General features: G+C 36.3%; 2 protein-coding genes across 2 annotated transcripts; both read left to right on the plus strand.

Annotated features, from left to right (window-relative positions):
- Positions 1-10,982: 10,982 nt before the first annotated feature.
- LOC113313608 (26S proteasome regulatory subunit 6A homolog) lies at positions 10,983-14,306 on the plus strand. Its single transcript, XM_026562404.1, has 10 exons — positions 10,983-11,224; positions 11,349-11,465; positions 11,967-12,074; positions 12,254-12,445; positions 12,547-12,738; positions 12,874-12,992; positions 13,127-13,214; positions 13,439-13,558; positions 13,646-13,786; positions 13,892-14,306. Exons 1-10 carry the CDS (start codon positions 11,096-11,098, stop codon positions 13,967-13,969), a joined length of 1,284 nt encoding a protein of 427 aa, XP_026418189.1. The 5' UTR covers positions 10,983-11,095; the 3' UTR covers positions 13,970-14,306.
- Positions 14,307-14,684: 378 nt separating this feature from the next.
- LOC113313617 (choline-phosphate cytidylyltransferase 1-like) lies at positions 14,685-18,499 on the plus strand. Its single transcript, XM_026562414.1, has 8 exons — positions 14,685-14,861; positions 15,311-15,424; positions 16,139-16,234; positions 16,452-16,494; positions 16,763-16,918; positions 17,029-17,109; positions 17,812-17,922; positions 18,027-18,499. The coding sequence occupies exons 1-8, from the start codon at positions 14,764-14,766 to the stop codon at positions 18,231-18,233; spliced, it is 906 nt and encodes a 301-aa protein (XP_026418199.1). The 5' UTR covers positions 14,685-14,763; the 3' UTR covers positions 18,234-18,499.
- Positions 18,500-19,300: the final 801 nt, after the last annotated feature.

Below are 19,300 nucleotides of genomic sequence, written 5' to 3' on the forward strand. Positions count from 1 at the left end.
TCACATGATACAAGATGAACTTGGTCGAAGCGAAATCTTGCCAACTCATATTTCGAGAAATATATAAGCGAGTTAAACTCAGCTCGAAATCTCAAACATGTATATAGAAAACTATATCGTAATGCGACTTATGTCTCAATATAGGAGATAGAGTAGAAATTGACTTTCCAAGTGATAGATGAGTTTAAGTATCCACATACCTTTTGCCGATGAAGTTCCACAAGCTCCCCTTAGTAGTTCTTCTTCTTCATATGATGAACGTCGTGAAAACTAAGCTCAACTACACAATCTACGTCCTAGTCCTAGACATCTATAAATACGATAGAAATTAAGACTTATAGTTTTGATCACTAACATTGACAAACATGCTTGAGATAGCAACACATGCGAGTTCGACCGAGCAGTGCTCTAACAATCTCCCCTTTTGTCAATTTTATTGACAAAACTATCAATACATATTGACTACAAAATACATGAAAATTTATAGCTTCTCATCCAAATGCTTGATCTCCTTGGCATCTTCAACACGACTCAAAAACTTCGTCACTTCCAAGTACTTCATGATGTTAAACGTGTTCAACTCAGCATCATAGTTGTTGAAAATCCGTAGAGATAACAATGAGAAAACAAACACTCTCAATCATTGTTATACAATGTCATAGTACTATTACACAACATCAAAGTTCAATTGTATTATAATACTATGGTGATATGTGTCACTCCCCCTTAGTCAATACTTCATCTCGACATGAAAACCACTCCCCCCTACATAATGATCCGTAAACCATATGTATTTGGAGTATGAAACTACACATTAATTCTCCCCCTTTTGTCAATTTAAATTGGCAAAGGTACGAAAACTAGTGGGATCCTCATGAAATTTTCATAAAGATACTTCATGACCAAAAGAGAATAGCATACCAACTAATTTAGATGCAATCATAAAGCCGAAGCTAAATGCATTCATCAAGGAGTTTATAAAGATACAAGATAACCCCTATAATATTCCACAGCCGCACTCCCCACAAAGATTTGGAAATTAAGCACAAGTTCAAAAAGAACTCTTCCCCATAAAATGTCATTCCCGAAAGAACAACAAAGGCGACCTTGATTTTACAAGAAAAGAAGGATCTCTATTGATAAAAATAAATTACATGAAAACATGAATTTATATCAAAAAAAAAAAATCAATTAAAATTACCACAAGAGAACCCATGGTTAGTTCAATTTGGAGTACACAACTAAATTAACCACAAGAAAGTGATCAATTCAATTGGTCATGCTCGACATAAGAGAACTTACGGAGCAACACAGTATGTGCACAAAAATGTGGATCAAAGATCGACCAATACTGTGGAATATACAAGGATTCATTCTATTTTCCATCACTATTTGCACAATGACATACAATAGACATAATCCTTGTAAACAAAAGTTTTATCCTTTCTTCCATGACATAAAAGGATTTAACTTTTGTAAGTCAAAAGTTCATTCTATCTTTTATCAATACTTTCATACCGAAATAATAGAGATAACTTTTGAACAAGTTTGGGACAATCACAGGTTCACGGACGTAAACAACATATTTCATAACAATTTGCAATATATAAAATCATAAAGACTAAAATTGCAAAAATCATCTTCCAAAAACTTAGAGTTTAAATAAATAAATCTAAAAACATGAAGATGAAAACGTTGGACATAGCTATGTGTACTCACAATAATGGCTATTCCAAACCCTAGTTATTCTTCTAAAAACACAAGAAATAATTTCTCATAAGAAGATTTACTAGACAAAATAAATCAAAACATCAATCACAAGTGATAAGACATGGAGAGACTAGTCAACATCTTTATCATCGGAAACCATAAGAGTGGCTTGAATCATGTCCATGTCATCCTTGATATCCGGAAACTTGGTAGCAATTACAAGTAATTGTTCTTGAACACACCTTACTTTGGCACTAATCTTACAAACATCTCTGTGAATTTGATGAAGAAGATTCATGGAGGAGGAATCACATGAGCCATCAAGTGTGTTGCTTCTTTGTCTCTTGCAAGCATTCTCCTTCATGCGATTGAAGGTGCAATGGCGGACTAGCTTGGGAGTACCAATAGAGTTCCCAATCGGATCTATAGCAAGGGCGTGAAAAATTCTCCCAATCAAGCAAGGAAATCCAAGCTTCTTGTTGGTAAACATTTGATAAATGATAAACCCCATAATGTCAAGATTTTGAGAATCCAACACAAGAAAATAGACCAATTCCGCAAATTCACGACTCCAACGAGAATTCTCAATCGTGGAGGGACAAAGATTAGGTATTCCAAGTTTACCAAATGACATCAAAGCAAGACTAGGATTATTAGTAGGAAGCTTCCCTTCATTCCAAGCAACACTCTTACCACAAAGTCCAATGGAGATGGTTTCATAAGAAGGACGTTCATGACTAGGTCTTGGAAGGCGAAAATTCCCAAGGGGAATATTAGTAATCTTTAAAATTAACTCTCTAGATACATGAATCCTTTGTCTATTAATCATGGTCTTGAACTCCATGTCATCATAATTAACCTCATAGATGTTAGCATAAAAAATTCTTGTAAGTGTGTCAAAACCTTCACCAAGACCATCAAAGATGTTTCCAAGATTGAATTTTTCAAAACAAATTAAATCCTCTTTATGGACACTAGACACATCCAATTTATTTTCTAAAATAAATCCATTAGATGAAATCCTTTCAAAAACTCTAGCACAAGAATCATTGGCAAATCTAATCCTAAGAGAATTTTGATCTATAGGAAAATTCATGCTAGAGGATGAAGAACCCAAGTTCTTTGAAATCCATTTTGAAACCTTGATTTTCACCATGATATATAGAAATTGGAAAGAAAAGAGGAAGAAAATACTTACTTGGAATGATCCTAGAACTCCCCTTTTTCTTATTTTTCTCCAAGGATGATTTAATGGAGGAAATTCATGAACCCTAGAAAGTTCACGTACGCGGACAAGATGGGAAAAGGAAGAAGGTACACATACTCCTTCTTTATATACCCACTAATGGGCTTGGACCCGTTTCTGAACCGCGACCAACAAATGGAATGTAGGATTTTCTTTGATGTTCACACACCAAGGTTGTGCACCCCGTGAAAAACACAATTGTGTGGAAAGGCGGTGAAGTAGAAAGCTTATTCAAATATTCTAGAAGGACAGAATAACATATTAACCCAACTATACACAAATCAAACCATTTCTTGCCCCATCTCAAGATATATAAAAATGGGGTAGTGCCAGGCTTGCTACCAAGTGGAAAGATGTGCAGAGAGATCCTCATGCACCATTTCTGGTTGATACTTGTGATCAGTACCAGTGATGTAACCATAGTAATGATGATAATCAAGGTTACTAGAGCTTTCTAACTTTCATTTCATATGACCAGAAAGAATATTTTTCCGATAACTTGAAGCTGTGTCAACATCACGAGAACCCGTTTTGTTGGACCTACTTTTGTTGACATAGTGTTTAGTTCGTACAACATGATTACATGATTTTATATGTACCGAACTTTTACCGGATCGATTCTTAATCTTAACTGAATTAAGTTTTTCTAAGAATCTAAAAACGCTTTCAAATACTCAAAATAGATCTTTGTCTATTGATCCATCATGATAGTATTCCTCAAAAAGATATCCTTGAGCGTAAAAAACGTTTTCTCATCAGTCCTTTCTTTTTTACTTTTCCTTTAGATTGTTTCCCATCATCTAAGTTTCCCAAATTCTTAGATGAAATGATATTATCATGAGAAACCATAGGTTCTATCCATAATAATCTCTGGACAATCTTTGAGGAGTTCTGGCATGCGTTACAGATGCCAAGAGCAAGTTTCCCAAAGAAGTTTCTCATAAGGGCAAGCCTTTAAGGATCAATCAAACACAAACTTATTAGGTTTATAGTGTTTGCCTATTCTGATACCAATTGAAAATGCGGGGGTCTAACAACCACACCCAACAATTCGTTTGGCAATCTGAGATGACTTACTTCAATACACTTTCTAGAGAATCAACTAGACAGTCAGACTCAATCTAGAGTAAAGTATATCAAAGAGCTTAATATCTCTAACTCTTCATTAAATTCGCAATCAGCAAATAGAAATTTGTGAACCCGATTGAATATACGAGAAGTTACTTGAACGGTACAAAAGATCAATGTTCAATTGTCAATTAATGTAAATCAACAACCAAAGGTTAGGTATTCTGATTGATTGATCTTAACGCACAACCTGTGATATTTCAATTATATAAAAAAATATAATGCGGAAAAGAAATAACACAGACACCAGAATTTTGTTAACGAGGAAAACGCAAATGCAGAAAAACCCCGAGACCTAGTCTAGATTGAACACCACACTGTGTTAAGCTGCTACAGACTCTAGCCTACTACCAATTAACTTCGGACTGGACTGTAGTTGAAACCTAATCAATCTCACACTGATACAAGGTACAGTTGCATTCCTTATGTCTCTGATCCCAGCAGGATACTACACACTTGATTCCCTTAGTTGATCTCACCCACAACCAAGAGTTGCTACGACCCGAAGTCAAAGACTTGATAAACAAATCTGTTTCACACAGAAAAGTCTATAGATTGAATAAATCTGTCTCCCACAGAAATACCCAAGAGTTTTTGTTCCGTCTTTTGATAAATCAAGGTGAACATGAACCAATTGATAAACCAGACTTATATTCCCGAAGAACAGCCTAGTATTATCAATCACCTCACAATAATCTTAATCGACTAGCGAAATAAGATATTGTGGAATCACAAACGATGAGAAGAAGATGTTTGTGGTTACTTTTATCTTGCCTATCGGGGAAATTAATCTCGAGTCAATTATTTCAATTGTACTCAATACGATAGAATCATGCAAGATCAGAAAACGCAACTACAAAGAAAATAGTTGGGTCTGGCTTCATAATCCCAATAAAGTCTTTGAAGTCGTTAACCTACAAGGTCTCGATAGAAACCTAAGGTTAAAGGAGAATCAACTCTATTTATGAAACTAGTAACACACAGGAGGTGTGGGGATTATATTTCCTAGTTGCTAGAATTCTCCTTTATATAGTTTTCAAATCAGGGTTTGCAATCCAAGTTACCTTGGTAACAAAGCATTCAATATTCACCGTTAGATGAAAAACCTGATTCAACCAAGCTAATATCTTTCAACGGTTAGATCGAACTTAGCTTGTTACACACAAATGAAATATACCCTCATTTAGGTTTATGTAATCGTACCTAAACATGTACACCATGTTGGTTTACAAATAGTTAACCGAGGTTAGCCATATGATTACTCTCATATCAACCTTATTCATCTTAACCATAACTAGTTCAAATAACTCAAATGAAACTAGTTAAAGAGTTGTTCAATTGCTATATCCTCATTGAATTATACAGGAACACAATTAAAGCAAAATCGGTTTGATTTGCTCGAATTAATCATGAACATTATAGCCACGGTTTGCAAAGATTGCATTCCTTATTATATAAATGTTTATGTTCATGTTTAAAACCGATTTAGAACTTTAACCTTCAAGTATGCAAACGGGTGCGCATACTTGAAATACACGGACTAAGATTGAGTTACGCTAGTATGCAAACGGGTACACAAACTTCAAATCCCAGTAGAAATTCTCGGACATGCACCTGTACGCCAGTACGCAAACGGGTACGCATACTTAGGTTCCCGGATTTCTCAAACCAACAGGTACGCAAACGGGTGCGCATTCAATGGTTCCCGGACATGGATTACATATGTGCAAGAGTGCATAACATGACATATCCAATAATGGTTAAGTGTTATAAACTCTTACTTCAATCACTGAAACTTTATTAGAGGATGACAATAGTCGTTTTTCACAAACTATATTAGCATCAAATTAATTTTCAAGTTATTGAAATAATCATTACGAAACATTCCAAGACAATACCAAATGATTGTATCACACAAACCATGTAAGATGTTACTCGGAAATTTTCACATGATATAAGATGAACTTGGTCGAAGCGAAAGCTTGCCAAACACATATTTCGAGAAATATGTAAGCGAGTTAAACTCGGTTTGAAATCTCAAATGTGTATATAGAAAACTATATCGTAATACCACTTATGTCTCAATATAGGAGATAGAGTAGAAATAGACTTTCCAAGTGATAGATGAGTTTAAGTCTCCACATAAATTTTGACGATGAAGTTCCACAAGCTCCCCTTAGTAGTTCTTCGTCTTCAAATGATGAACGCGGTGAAAACTAAGCTCAACTACACAATCTATGTCCTAGTCTGAGACATCCATAAATAGGCTAGAAATCAAGACTTATAGTTTTGATCACTAACATTGGCAAACATGCTTGAGATAACAACGCATGCGAGTTCGACCGAGCAATGCTCTATCATATACATCTGCCTTTCCCTCTACATATATGGAATCCAGATCCACCATTTGTGGATCTGTCACATTATGCATAATAAAGAATTTCCTACACTTACGTATCCATGAACGAGGATTGGTGCCATCAAATTTTTGAAACTCAACCTTGGGTTTAGGTTGTTGAAATCGATTATGGTCTTGAGCTTCAAATAAATAACGAGGTTGGTTTAAAATATTTTCACCTGAGGAAGAAGGTATGTTGTTTCCGGACGGTGGTGGACCCAAAATGCCGCCAGATCCGTTGATAGGAACATCTATGTTAGCATGAGTTCTACCTGAAACTTCAAGGTAACGGTCTAATTGAGAAGCTAAAGATGTATTAATGGCACACATGATTCTGGAGTTGGTTTTCCCTGAATTCCCTTGATCTCTGTAATTGATTTTATCACTGAATCATACTTCACCGATGAATCGCTTTGAGATTTTGCGAGCTCATCCATCTTCTTAGTATAATCTTCTTGTGCTGTAGTAAGCTCATCGATTTTCCTGGTTAGTGCTTCAACAACTGCTTTGTTGGCCATAACAGGTCCAAGGGATAAATGCTACTGATACCAATTTAATTTGTAGTGATCTTCCCTACAAAGGATAGAAACTTAAAAGGATTTAAGATTAGGTTGAGGGAAGAATAAAGCTTAGACATAAAGAGAAGATAAGAGTTTAGAGTTTAAGGGAAAAACAATAATTCAATAATTCACTAAAGAGTATCCAAGGAAAGAGTTGGATACTAATACATGCTGTCAAGCACGTTAACCGTGTGACATAAGCTCTGGGAACCCTAATAACAAGCTACGGGTACGCGCAGTTCAAAATAAGAAAAGATAAAAGGCACCCCCAAAGGTGGTTCATGACAGAATGCGACAAATACCAATCTTTCACTAGGAGACGAGGTTGTTATCGGTAATCATAGATGCTTAATGTTCATTAAAAATTAATTTGTGTACTCTATGTAATATTTGAGTGATTGTGCAAGTCTTAAAAAAAATGAGAATATGGATTTATTGAAGTAATGATTTTGTATAGCAATGAATTCTGATCCAACTTATTTTTTCTCGAATTTCTTGATTATAACCAGTAAGGGGGTAATATAAGATTCAACCAGTTGCACCAAATTCTCATTTGGCGCTTTGTTGTACGTGAATTTCAAGCAGATTTGGTTGGTAGTAAATGTCGGTGTGTCAGTGTCTTGTAATTTGTTTCCTTGGCAAGTTTTGTTGTGGGCATTTCTTACAGATGGGACAAAATAGAGAGAAAGATAGGGCGAATCTGAAGTAGAAGAAACCTATTTTGAGGCATACTGATTTTTTTTGAGGCATACTAAATAATGCAAAAACAGGGTCACTAAATAAAAAAGCACCACCATCCCTTATCTATCATTTTTGATAATGGCATAACTACCCTTGATTAATTAATGTTAATGATTATGATTAATTAATAATTTTAATGATTGACTAAGTTAAGTTGTGAGTGTTATATCAATTGAAAACTCTGATTTTTTAGTTTGAGTGTGGTTTTTTAAGACAAAGAAAGAAAAGTGAAAAAAACTAGGGTTTTTGAGATTTGTGAGGTTTATGTGATTTTTATGATTCAAAATGGATGATCCAGGAGAAGCTTCATCTTGTAAAAGCGATATAATACACGTCAACTACAACAATGATCCGTATTTAGCTGATTTTTTGGATTATGAGAATGATTTTATTCAAACTTCAACTCAACCTCAAGCTAAAAGTCAATATGATGGTTTCTATGAGCCAAATCCAGATGATGAATACATTATGGAAGAACCTTCTGCTGATAATACACAGGTATACTCTTATACGGTATCTAATCTACTTTTTATAACTTCGATTTTTAAAAAAAAATGAATTTTCACAAAGTTTTTCGAAGTTCGGAAATAGGTTCGGTATTAAATTAATAGCCGAACTTTGAAAGAGGGAAGAACAGTTCGGCTAGTTCGATTGCTTTCATAGGATAGCCGAACCTCATATTTCTTGTTGTTGTTTTCGAGTTATTGTGTCAAGTTCGGCTCAAATATTTTCAGCCGAACATTAACTATAATTCCACTTTCACTTTATATGAACATTAACATTAACATTAACTGAATCACAGTCCTTCTGTTCATACTCGATTTCTTTCCATAAACCATACTTCTGAACTATAGCTTGAACCTCAACAACCTCATTTTTCTAATCCCAAGCTGCTGCCCTTTGGTGCCTCAAATTTCTGATTGCAGTCCTATGATCCGGAGTCTCATAGATTTTCTTTGCCCACGAATCCTCGTAACCTATCAACACCTTTCGCCATCTGCAGGAAGACCAGGTATTGGTTCGTTCATTTTGGGAGGTATTATTTCATGAGGAATATGAAGCTTTGTCTTGCGAGGTACAACAAGTTTCTTTTTGACTTGTTTTCCTAGTTGTAGTTGTGGTGGTTCTTCTTGTTCTTTATCTTCTTCATCTTTATCTTCAATGGCTTTCTTTCCTTTGCTTCTTGATCTTCGTTCCTCATCATCATCATCTTCTTCTTCTTCTTCTTCTTCTTCTTCTTCTGCTTCTTCTTCATCTCCATTTAGGTTACCTAGTACTTCTTCTTCTTCATCTTCATCTCCATTTAGGTTACCTAGTACTTCTTGTTCTTCATCTTCACTCTCATTGCTAGCAGAAGTATCTCCCTTGTTAGTTTCACTTCCTTCAACTTCTCATTCTATTTGTTTCTCTGTCTCTCGGTTCTCTGTATCGGAGGTTGTAGAAACCCTTTTTTCTGCACCCAAATTTTTGTTGCCTACTCGAGGTTGGGGAGTTTTAGAATTTGAAGGAGTTACTTTCATAGACCTCTTCTTTTTACTCTTCTTGTTAGTTATAAATCTACCACTAGCACTAGCTTTTTGTCCCCTAACACAAAGAAATAAAAAAATAAGTACAACAAAAACTAGTCAGAATGAGGGTACTAACAAGAAGATGGCATTGGCAAGAAGTTGATTCCAAAATCAATACATAGCAAGGATACTCCACTTTCAATATTATACAATGAGTGACACAAATGTATACAAGATTTGAGATATCACAAACTAAGACAGATCATGGTTCGGCTCAAAACCTAGCAAACTCGAATAAGCCGTACCTAAGATAGCTCATGGTTCGGCCCAAAATCCAGCAAACTCAAATAAGCCGTACCTAAGACAGATCATGGTCCGGCCCAAAACCTAGCAAACTCGAATAAGCCGTACCTAAGACAGATCATGGTTCGGCCCAAAATCCAGCAAACTCAAATAAGCCGTACCTAAGACAGACAAACGTTCGGCCGAAATCCACCAAATACGAATAAGCCGTACCTAAGAGAGATTTATGTTCGTCTCAAAATCATGTTTCCAAAATTGGACGAACTGTTCTTCTAAAGCCTTGGTTCGTCCGAATATTTTGAGCCGAACATACACCTGTAACCCTAATTTCAATTTCTAAATCCTATTCAATCGATTAAACATTCTCAAATCAATCATAGAAAGGATGAGTTTCTTATAAATACATTCTAATATACATCTTAATGCCTCCGGGGTCCGGATTTCGCTCTTCACCGGCGCTCACATCGATTAGGGCCTCCCTTGTTTGATTACTTGCTTGGTTGTAATTGATTCCAACATGCGTGTTTGGATTTAGATCTCTAGCACAACGCTTCGTTCTAGCTTTCATTTGTAGTTATAATTTTAATCGACGATCAAAGATTTTTCATCGAACGATTAATCGGGTTATGGAAATGGGGTGGGGGGAGTTCGGCTGCTGCTCAAATGGAGATGAAGAAGGAAGAGAAGAAGAATTAGAGAAAAAAGAATGTTAGACTGATTTTTTTTGTTTTGAATATTTTTAGTCTAGGTTTTCATTTGGTCAAAGGATATTTAAGTAATCTAATCGAATTAAAGGGTAATCTAGTAATTTTGATATGGTTTAGAGACCCCTTATAAGGATACCCTAGATGGTATAATCATTTAGTATGCCTCAAAAAAAATCAGTATGCCTCAAAATAGGTTTTAAGTAGAACTCATAGTGGTGAAAGCCCATAATCTATCTGCTAAGGTTTTTTTTCCCATCAAACAATATTGATCACATTTCCATAGTTTTCTTTAGCATCCGCTAGAATATTTCTGCACCATAATGTTTGCTCACAACTGATTGGATATTTACTCATGCATACATGGGGTACTTATGCACTTAATTGGACTAATATAAGTGGTCTAGCTATTTGTGCAAGTCAAGCTGAATGAGCACCTCTTGTTTCCAGTGAGTGATACGACGAGACTTTCCCTATATGCAAAAGCAAAATAGACAGGATAGCCCGTAACGTAATAGTAGGCTATTCTCGATCCAAAAAACGTTTGCTATTCCTAGTAAGATGAAGAAACCGGGTTGAATATGTTTCGCGAACTTTCTTCCCTTTCTTGTATAAGAAGATACGCGATATTTTAAAAAACCGATATATCCGGTTCGCCTTCTCTAGAACAAGATTTATTTCTCACTCCGCTCTTCTTTCTTTATCATATCAGTGAGGATTACAGCTTACAAACAAGGTCATTCGTTCTTCTTCTCTGAGCCGCGGCGGCTGTGTTACTGTTTAAGTTGTAGAGATTAATGGGTTCTTCATCTGATGCTGCTGCAATGGACGTTGAAGGAGGCATGGGAGATGAGATTGACAACATGTCTCTTAATGACATTCTCGCTGCTTCTAGACAACTCGGCGATCAATCCCGAATACTCAATGTATGTTTTGGGTTTCTTTCTTTATAATTTTTCTTTTGGTTATTTTAATTGAGGTGTTCAATTTTGATTTTGATTTTCTAGGGCTAATATGTGTTTGTTTGTTTGTTTGTTTGGGTTTTTGAAGGATGAATTAAGGAGATTAACTCATGAAATAGAGACGAATAAGGAGGATATCAAAGCTAATAAGGAGAAGATTAAGCTTAACAAACAGCTTCCTTACTTGGTTGCTAATGTCGTTGAGGTCTGTCTCTCACTAATTGTTTTCATTGATTAGTCTAGGGTTTGTTATTTCATTCATACAATGTGCATATCTAACTTGCCCTAAATTGCTGTAATTGTCTGCTTGAAAGGGGTTCTGAAACCTAATTGAGTCCCCAAGCCCTAATTTGATAATGCCATTGGCGCCCTGTAGCCTCACTTACTCTATGTTGACTCTATGCTTGACTGGATCAGGGTGAGTTTAGTAGGCAAGCCAATCACAATTTCAGGTTGGAACCCTTTAGAGACTTTGACAACATAGCATTTGCTCCTCAATCACCAAACCCAGTGGGTTAAGAAAATTGTGTGCCCTCAATTGTGTCTGAACATTGGAGACTCTAGTAATACTAGGGTACCTTTTTACTTATTCGTCTTGAGACCGATTTTAAACATAAAAAATAAAATTACAGATTGTATAACCCTTGATTTATTCTTTAGATAGTTCTTTAATGTGAATGCTTTTTTCTTTTTCCTCTACATGAAGATCTTGGACTTGCCCCCAGAGGAAGACGAGGAGCAAGATGGTGCCAATGTTGACTTGAATTCACAAAGGAAGGGGTTGTCTGTCGTTGTAAAAACATCCACTCGTCAGGTGAACATTTTATTATGCTACATTGTCCACTGATTTAAGTCTTTCATGGTTTTAGTTGCATACAAGATACCTGTGATGTTTTTGGAGGTATTCGAGGTACCTTGACGCCTGTTGCTTTTCCATGACCCCAATGCCATGATACTGATTATATTTCATCTTTGTTTACTTGGTGGTTTTAGACAATCTTTCTGCCTGTTCCTGGACTTATTGATCCAACTGAATTGAAACCTAGTGATCTGGTTGGCGTTAACAAAGACAGCTATCTGATATTTGAAAAACTTCCTTCTGAGTATGACTCACGTGTAAAGGCTATGGAGGTTGACGAAAAACCAACAGAAGACTACAATGATATTGGGGGCCTTGAACTACAGGTATACTTTTTTTTCTTAACTGCTGCACATTTATTATGTGGATAATGATCACAATTCACTGATTTGACTGAAAATTATGATTGCTTTATACTGTTTTGCAGATTCAAGAACTTAAAGAGGCAATTGTTTTGCCAATTACTCATGCAGACAGGTTTAAGAAAATAGGAATCAAACCACCCAAAGGAGTTCTATTGTACGGACCTCCTGGAACAGGCAAGACACTGATGGCCCGTGCATGTGCAGCAGAAACCAATGCCACTTTCTTGAAGCTAGCAGGTCCTCAATTGGTTCAGGTAACCTTACTTTTCGAATCCATAGATTCTTACAAAATTTCTCAGTGTATGTCCTGCTACATTTTGAATTCCCTGTATTTGCCACTTTGAGTTTAATGCATATTCTGTTTCCCTTTGGTCCTGGATATTATTCAGATGTTCATTGGTGACGGAGCTAAACTTGTCCGTGATGCGTTTAATCTTGCAAAGGAGAAAGTCCCTTGCATCATCTTTATCGATGAGATTGACGCAATTGGAACTAAGCGATTTGATAGGTACGTGATGTTTATGTCTCAAACGAATTGTGTTGTAGGTGTTTCTACTTTGGGGTAAATTCTCGATAGTTTAAATCTTTGTACTTCTCTATAACATGCTTATATTCTCCTTCCTTTCCTATTTTTTACTACAGTGACGCCAATGGAGATAGGGAAGTACAGCGGACAATGTTGGAACTGCTTAACCAACTTGATGGTTTCGGCAGCAATGACCAGATAAAGGTTTGCAATTCAGTCCTTCCATCTATTATGCATTGTGCATCAGATATTAAAATATCCCAGTATATCTAAATTAAAAGAAACTTTTTGATATACATCATCAAAGTAAAAAAGAAATTGCTGCAATTCTTTCTGGCAGTTAAAAATCCTGGTAGTTAATAATCTCGTGGTAACAAGTTTATTTCATTGTCAACCTATATTAAGGAAGATACTGCTCATGCATACAGGTCATTGCGGCAACTAATCGTACCGATGTTTTGGACCCTGCCCTCATGCGATCAGGCCGTTTGGATCGTAAAATTGAGTTCCCTCATCCTACTGAAGAAGCGAGAGCCAGAATCATGCAGGTGGGTTTGTGGAGTATTTGTTCATTTGTAATCCATTTGATTATTTTCTGTTGGTTGATTCACTGAGTTGTTTGCACAATTGGCCAGATCCACTCTAGGAAAATGAATGTACATCCTGATGTGAACTTTGAGGAGTTGGCTCGTTCTACTGACGACTTCAATGGTGCACAGTTGAAAGCCGTTTGTGTCGAGGCTGGCATGTTAGCTCTTCGCAGAGATGCAACTGAGGTATAATATTACGCCATCCTTTCTGTACCTACATTTTGTTTGCATTAGTTTTAATGTACTAGAGAGCTGACTGAGTTTCCCTTGTTTCTGACTAATTGTTTTTAGGTGATCCACGAAGACTTCAATGAAGGTATCATTCAAGTCCAGGCGAAGAAGAAAGCCAGCTTAAATTACTATGCATAGACGTGCGTAAATTGATACCAGCACTAATCGAATGATGACTAAAAATACTTGGGCAGTGCTCTAGCTTTATGGGTGGATTCCCCTTTTGGAGTGTTGCTTAAACACTTGAATTAGCAGCATATAGATAGCTTTAATGGGATTTTATATATCTTGTACAAATTGAAGTAGCAGCAGATAGCTTCTGTTATCTTGGTAGGAGAATCATAGGCAGCAGCAGCTGGTTTAGTCTTTTTTGGTTTCTGCTGCTCTGACTGACCCCCCTGCACTGTAATTATCAATGATGGGCATTATTGATTTCTTCCCTGGACCTTGATGAAATGGTCTTTTTTTGTTTAAATATTTTGTTGTCTAAATTCTGGATGATGATTATGGAACTTTTGCCAGAATGGTAGAAGTTAGGTGTCTCTTTGGTGACTCAATGTGTGTGTGTTTGACATTTGATCTGTGTCACACTCATAGAGTTCAATCTTCAAAATTCTTATATGCAAAAAAGACCACCGGCCAGGAGGCAGATTCTGATGCATTTTTCCAAATAAATTTATTATTTATTTTTATCATGTCGGTAGCTCCTACTGGTTATTCCTCCGGTATGTTATTGGCTGGTAGAATTGGACCGGGCCTACTATCTGTGGTTTGAGTGGGTGCCCAAATCGAGACTCTGAGAGGACACAACCCCTCCGTCCATCCCTTTTCTTTTCTCGAGAAAATATCTGAAAAAACACAAAACAAAAAATAAATAAAATTTGGGAAGAAGAAGAGAGAAAGAGGAGAGATCGGAAGAGAAGAAGAAGAAGATGTCGAGTAGCGATCCACCTGTTCGTGTTTACGCTGATGGAATCTACGATCTCTTCCACTTCGGTCATGCTCGCTCTCTCGAACAAGCCAAGAAATCGTAATCCATCTCTCTTTTTCATCAATTTTTTGATTAGTTATTCGGTTTGATTTTTTCAATTTTGGTTGGTTTCGTTGATTAGTACAATTTCACCTTCCATCAAATTTCTTTTGATTGGATTTATATTTTACAGAAGAAGGAAATTGTGATCCCTAATATCAACTTCATTCTTGGAAATTTAGACTTTTAAGGGTTATGTTTGTTTGGATTTTTATTGACAATTACACTAAATGGAAAAAGAGGAAGTTTGTAAAGGAGGAGATGTCATTTTCTTCTACGTATTCATCATTTTCTTTATGCCTCCAAAGACAAAATTAGAGGAAGTTGATTTGAAGAGATAATTTCCACTTCTTTAAATTCAGATGGGGAGTCAGATATTTGTATGTTAGTCTTGTTATATAATTGGGAATTTGCTTTTTCTTATATTTTCTTTGGATTTTGTTGGTTAGGTTCCCAAACACGTATCTTCTGGTTGGATGCTGCAGCGATGAAGTTACACATAGATATAAAGGCAAAACTGTCATGACCGAATCCGAACGATATGAATCTCTTCGCCATTGCAAGTCAGTTTCTTATCTTTTTTTCATCGCTTCAAATACAAATCAATAGAATTATGATACTAAATTTGATGTTTGTTGCATTGTTTGAGATGTGGGATTGGAGATTTATATCCAAATTTCCCCTTGTGCATATTCTTACAGTTTCTGCCTTGGGTGATCCTTTTAAACCCAGTGATTGTTTTCCATTAATAAGAGAAAGATTAAGTTGGGCGTTTGATAGATTGAAGGAAAAATTACCAGTTCGGCTTTGGAACTTTGTTGCTAAAACATGAGGCCACCAAGGTTAATTTTCTTGGATGTTGCTATTAAGTTGATGACACTGTTCATATTGGTTGGTTTCCTGTGAAATTGAGGCTCAGGGTTAAAAAGTTGTTTTTCCAAGTCTGTTCATATTGGTTGGTTTCCCGTGAAATTGAGGCTCAGGGTTAAAAAGTTATTTTTACGAGTCTCGATCATCTTTGTTGGTAGATACAAACCTAATTTTCCTCTTGGCATAACCTTGGTCTATGCCAAGTTAAGTTGGCTAAGTTTAGCTTTAGATATATTTTGAGACATCACCCCGCTAGGTAGTAACACAAGTGTAAGATCCTATCGAACTTGGGCCAATTTATGTCAAGTTCATGCTAGAACAATGATTGGAAGAAATCTTTCCTCTTTAATCAATTATTGGCCTTTTGCTTTATTTCTTTTTGACTTTCTGTCAATTATTTGCTACAGGTGGGTTGACGAAGTCATTCCTGATGCACCATGGGTTATCTCACAGGAGTTCCTTGATAAGCATAATATCGACTATGTTGCTCACGATTCTCTCCCGTAAGGACATGTCTTTATCTTAAAAGTTCTGTTTGTGAAACCCCGTGATGTTGATTGTTCTTTCTGCATGTTTGCTGCCTTGATGTTAAATTGGAAATCATACAGTATGAATAGGGTCACCTGTATGTTACCAATGCAGATAGCTACAGTATACACTTTTAAGTTGCTGATTTGTTGTATTCAGATATTAATTTATCCTCACATGAAAAATATTCAGTTATGCTGATACGAGTGGAGCTGGAAAAGATGTATATGAATTCGTAAGTTCGAGCAACTATTATGGTGCACGAGATATGCTTTTAGTCCCCCTTGTTTTCTTTTGTGTTTTTCTATTTCTTTTCTTTTTCATTCTTTATGTTATCCCCCTACTTTTGATTGTTAAATTACTTAACTTATTAAATTATAGTCGACTAGTGCAGGTTAGAAGAAGTTCTTCATGTTGGACAGATCCTTTTTTTTTTTTTAATAATTTATCCGCCTTAATAGTCCCTTCTAATAAAAGTTTCTTAAAATGAAAAATAAATGTAGGTTAAAAAGGTTGGAAAGTTTAAGGAGACGCAACGTACTGATGGGATTTCTACCTCAGATATTATTATGAGGATTCTTAAAGATTATAACCAATATGTGATGCGTAACCTGGATCGTGGGTATTCAAGGAAAGAACTTAATGTCAGCTATGTGAAGGCATGTACAGTTTAATCATTTACATATATATGATGAAGTAATATTTGTTCTTCGCCGATATTTACGTTAGCTATGGTATTAAGTGTCCTCTGGATATTCGCTCTTTTCAGGAAAAGCGTCTTAGAGTCAACATGGGTTTGAGGAAATTACGTGACAAAGCCAAGGAACACCAAGAAAAAGTGGGAGAGAGGGTATGTATATGTTTCTGTAAATGTAGAACATGTTGACTCTTTATGTATGTGCTGTAGCTCTCTGTGGCTTGTTCACGTTTTCTTTGAAACTGATGATTCTGGATTAGAAAAGTGATTGGCTTTAGTTTACTGTATCTCCAGTAACTTAGTTCTTTCAGTTGTAGGACTTTCCAGTAAAAATTGGGATGGAATGAAAATTGAGATGATATATATGATTGAGGAACAATTTAGGAATAACAATGCATAAAAGCAGCAGATTTGAGGACATATGACACAACAGTGCTATGAGTTTTGCATAGATAAGTGAGCATAGAATTTGTAGTAGACTATTATATTCCCCTGATTACTCTAAACAAGCACATTATAGGTTAGCAAGTATTTTAGTTTGAGATTATTTGCCACCAATTAATAATTGTGTGCCACCTCTTCTATTAGTCTTAAAGTAGTCTATGTTAATATCCTCTTTTAGCTTGCAGATGTTTGCTACTATGATTTCTTTGCATCTGTATTTTGTATTGCTAATGGCATTATTGGTTTAGACTACAGTTATCCAGATCTTTAGCGCTGTTCCTACTTCATATTTCTCATCAGTTCTCCGCATTAGTTTCCAGAGAAATTTGCAATTCTCATATACATCACCTTTTTACAATACATACCTGGCATGAATATAAATAGACGTCATTTCTGGTTTTAATAATGCAGATACAAACAGTCGCAAAAACTGCTGAACTGCATCGTAACGAGTGGGTGGAGAATGCAGATCGTTGGATTGTTGGTTTTCTGGGGATGTTCGAGGAAGGTTGTCACAAAATGGTATGCATTCCCTCTCTTTGCTTTGTTTATCCTAAAGAGTTGAGAAATTGAACATCTGTTTTACCAATCTGGTCCTCAACCCTGTGCATGTTTTATGTTAACAGGGAACAGCCATCAGGGATAGAATTCAAGAACGGTTGACGGGACAGCAGCAATTGCGACTTAAGAATGGTGATCCTGAGAATGGAGAAGAAGAATACTATGACGAAGACGAAGAATACTACTACTACGAGGATGATGGCGATGATGATGATTTTGAAGAAGAAGAAGAAGAAGAAGAAGAGGAGGAGAAAGGGAAAGGGGAAAAGTAAGTGGTGAAGGCCCAGAATCTGTTTCTCAGGATACTGTTAAGTGTGATCTAGTATGTCGATTTGGAGATGTTTAAGAACAAAGTAGTCAGTTTTGCAGTCCTGTAACATGAAGTTGCAGACCCTTTATAAATATACACCATGTAATGTTTTTCTCTTTTTTGTTCCTTTGTTTAAGTGGCAAATCTAGTTGTTTTAACTGTGTGGTGGTGGTTAAGACAACCAAGTCTGTACAAGAAATGTTCAATTCTTTTTTTCTTTCTTCCTTCCTTGCTTCTTGTATGGTTGAGCGTATTTCTTTGCTCTGGTAAACTTGTAGTTGTATCATCTCCAGAAAAGATGGCAAAAATAAATAAAAAACAAGCAGAAGAAACACCTTGCCTTGAGTTCTGAGTAGAGTGGACTAGAAATTCCGTAGACAGCCAGACAGCCCCCTGGGTGTGAGAATGGCTAGCCCGGCGCCTGATTGAGTCGAGGGGCGGGTGAAGGTCTAAAGTGTAAACCACTCGGTCTCGGAGCACTGGGCCAAATATTATTACGGAAATAGTATTTATTGTTGAATGATTTTTTTAGCCTGGCGTTTTTATGGGCCATCCCAAAGGATTTAGGGGCCATCAATTTATACCCAGCCAAAGACTCTAGTTAAGGGGTACCTTATATGATATTGAAGTTACATAAATGCCCTTCTGGTAAAACTGTATAAAAACCAAATCAAAAACAATTCTACTCATTTCAACTCTTCTTCTTCCAGTTTCATATTATCTTCCGATTGTGGAAGAAAAAAAAAATTTCCTCGTTCAACCGAAACATCGCCGCGAATCGTAAAATCAAAACATCGTCGATTCGATTATAAAACAATGGATAAGAGAAATGAAACCCACAGACCTAGAACCAAAAATGTTGCTCGGGGTATCGATCCAAACATTGGAATTTTAGCAAGAAATAAAGAAATACTTGCTGCGAATGAAGAAGAACGCGAAGAACGCGAAGAACAAGTACCCGGCAATGTAGTCGGTGGTGGCGATTCCGAGACTCAAACACTTCGTCAACTTCAAATGGCCCCAATTAGG

The sequence above is a fragment of the Papaver somniferum genome, chromosome 1 (assembly GCF_003573695.1).
Source record: "Papaver somniferum cultivar HN1 chromosome 1, ASM357369v1, whole genome shotgun sequence".
NCBI classification, from domain to species: domain Eukaryota; kingdom Viridiplantae; phylum Streptophyta; class Magnoliopsida; order Ranunculales; family Papaveraceae; genus Papaver; species Papaver somniferum.

Excerpts from the sequence above, each read along its gene's own strand:
- LOC113313608 (XM_026562404.1), top strand. The coding sequence starts at position 11,096 with ATGGGTTCTTCATCTGATGCTGCTGCAATGGACGTTGAAGGAGGCATG. Across the intron at positions 12,739-12,873 it reads CAGGTCCTCAATTGGTTCAG|ATGTTCATTGGTGACGGAGC; the intron begins GTAACCTTACTT and ends GATATTATTCAG. Across the intron at positions 13,787-13,891 it reads TTCGCAGAGATGCAACTGAG|GTGATCCACGAAGACTTCAA; the intron begins GTATAATATTAC and ends AATTGTTTTTAG.
- LOC113313617 (XM_026562414.1), top strand. The coding sequence starts at position 14,764 with ATGTCGAGTAGCGATCCACCTGTTCGTGTTTACGCTGATGGAATCTAC. Across the intron at positions 14,862-15,310 it reads CTCGAACAAGCCAAGAAATC|GTTCCCAAACACGTATCTTC; the intron begins GTAATCCATCTC and ends TTTGTTGGTTAG. Across the intron at positions 17,110-17,811 it reads AAGAAAAAGTGGGAGAGAGG|ATACAAACAGTCGCAAAAAC; the intron begins GTATGTATATGT and ends TTAATAATGCAG.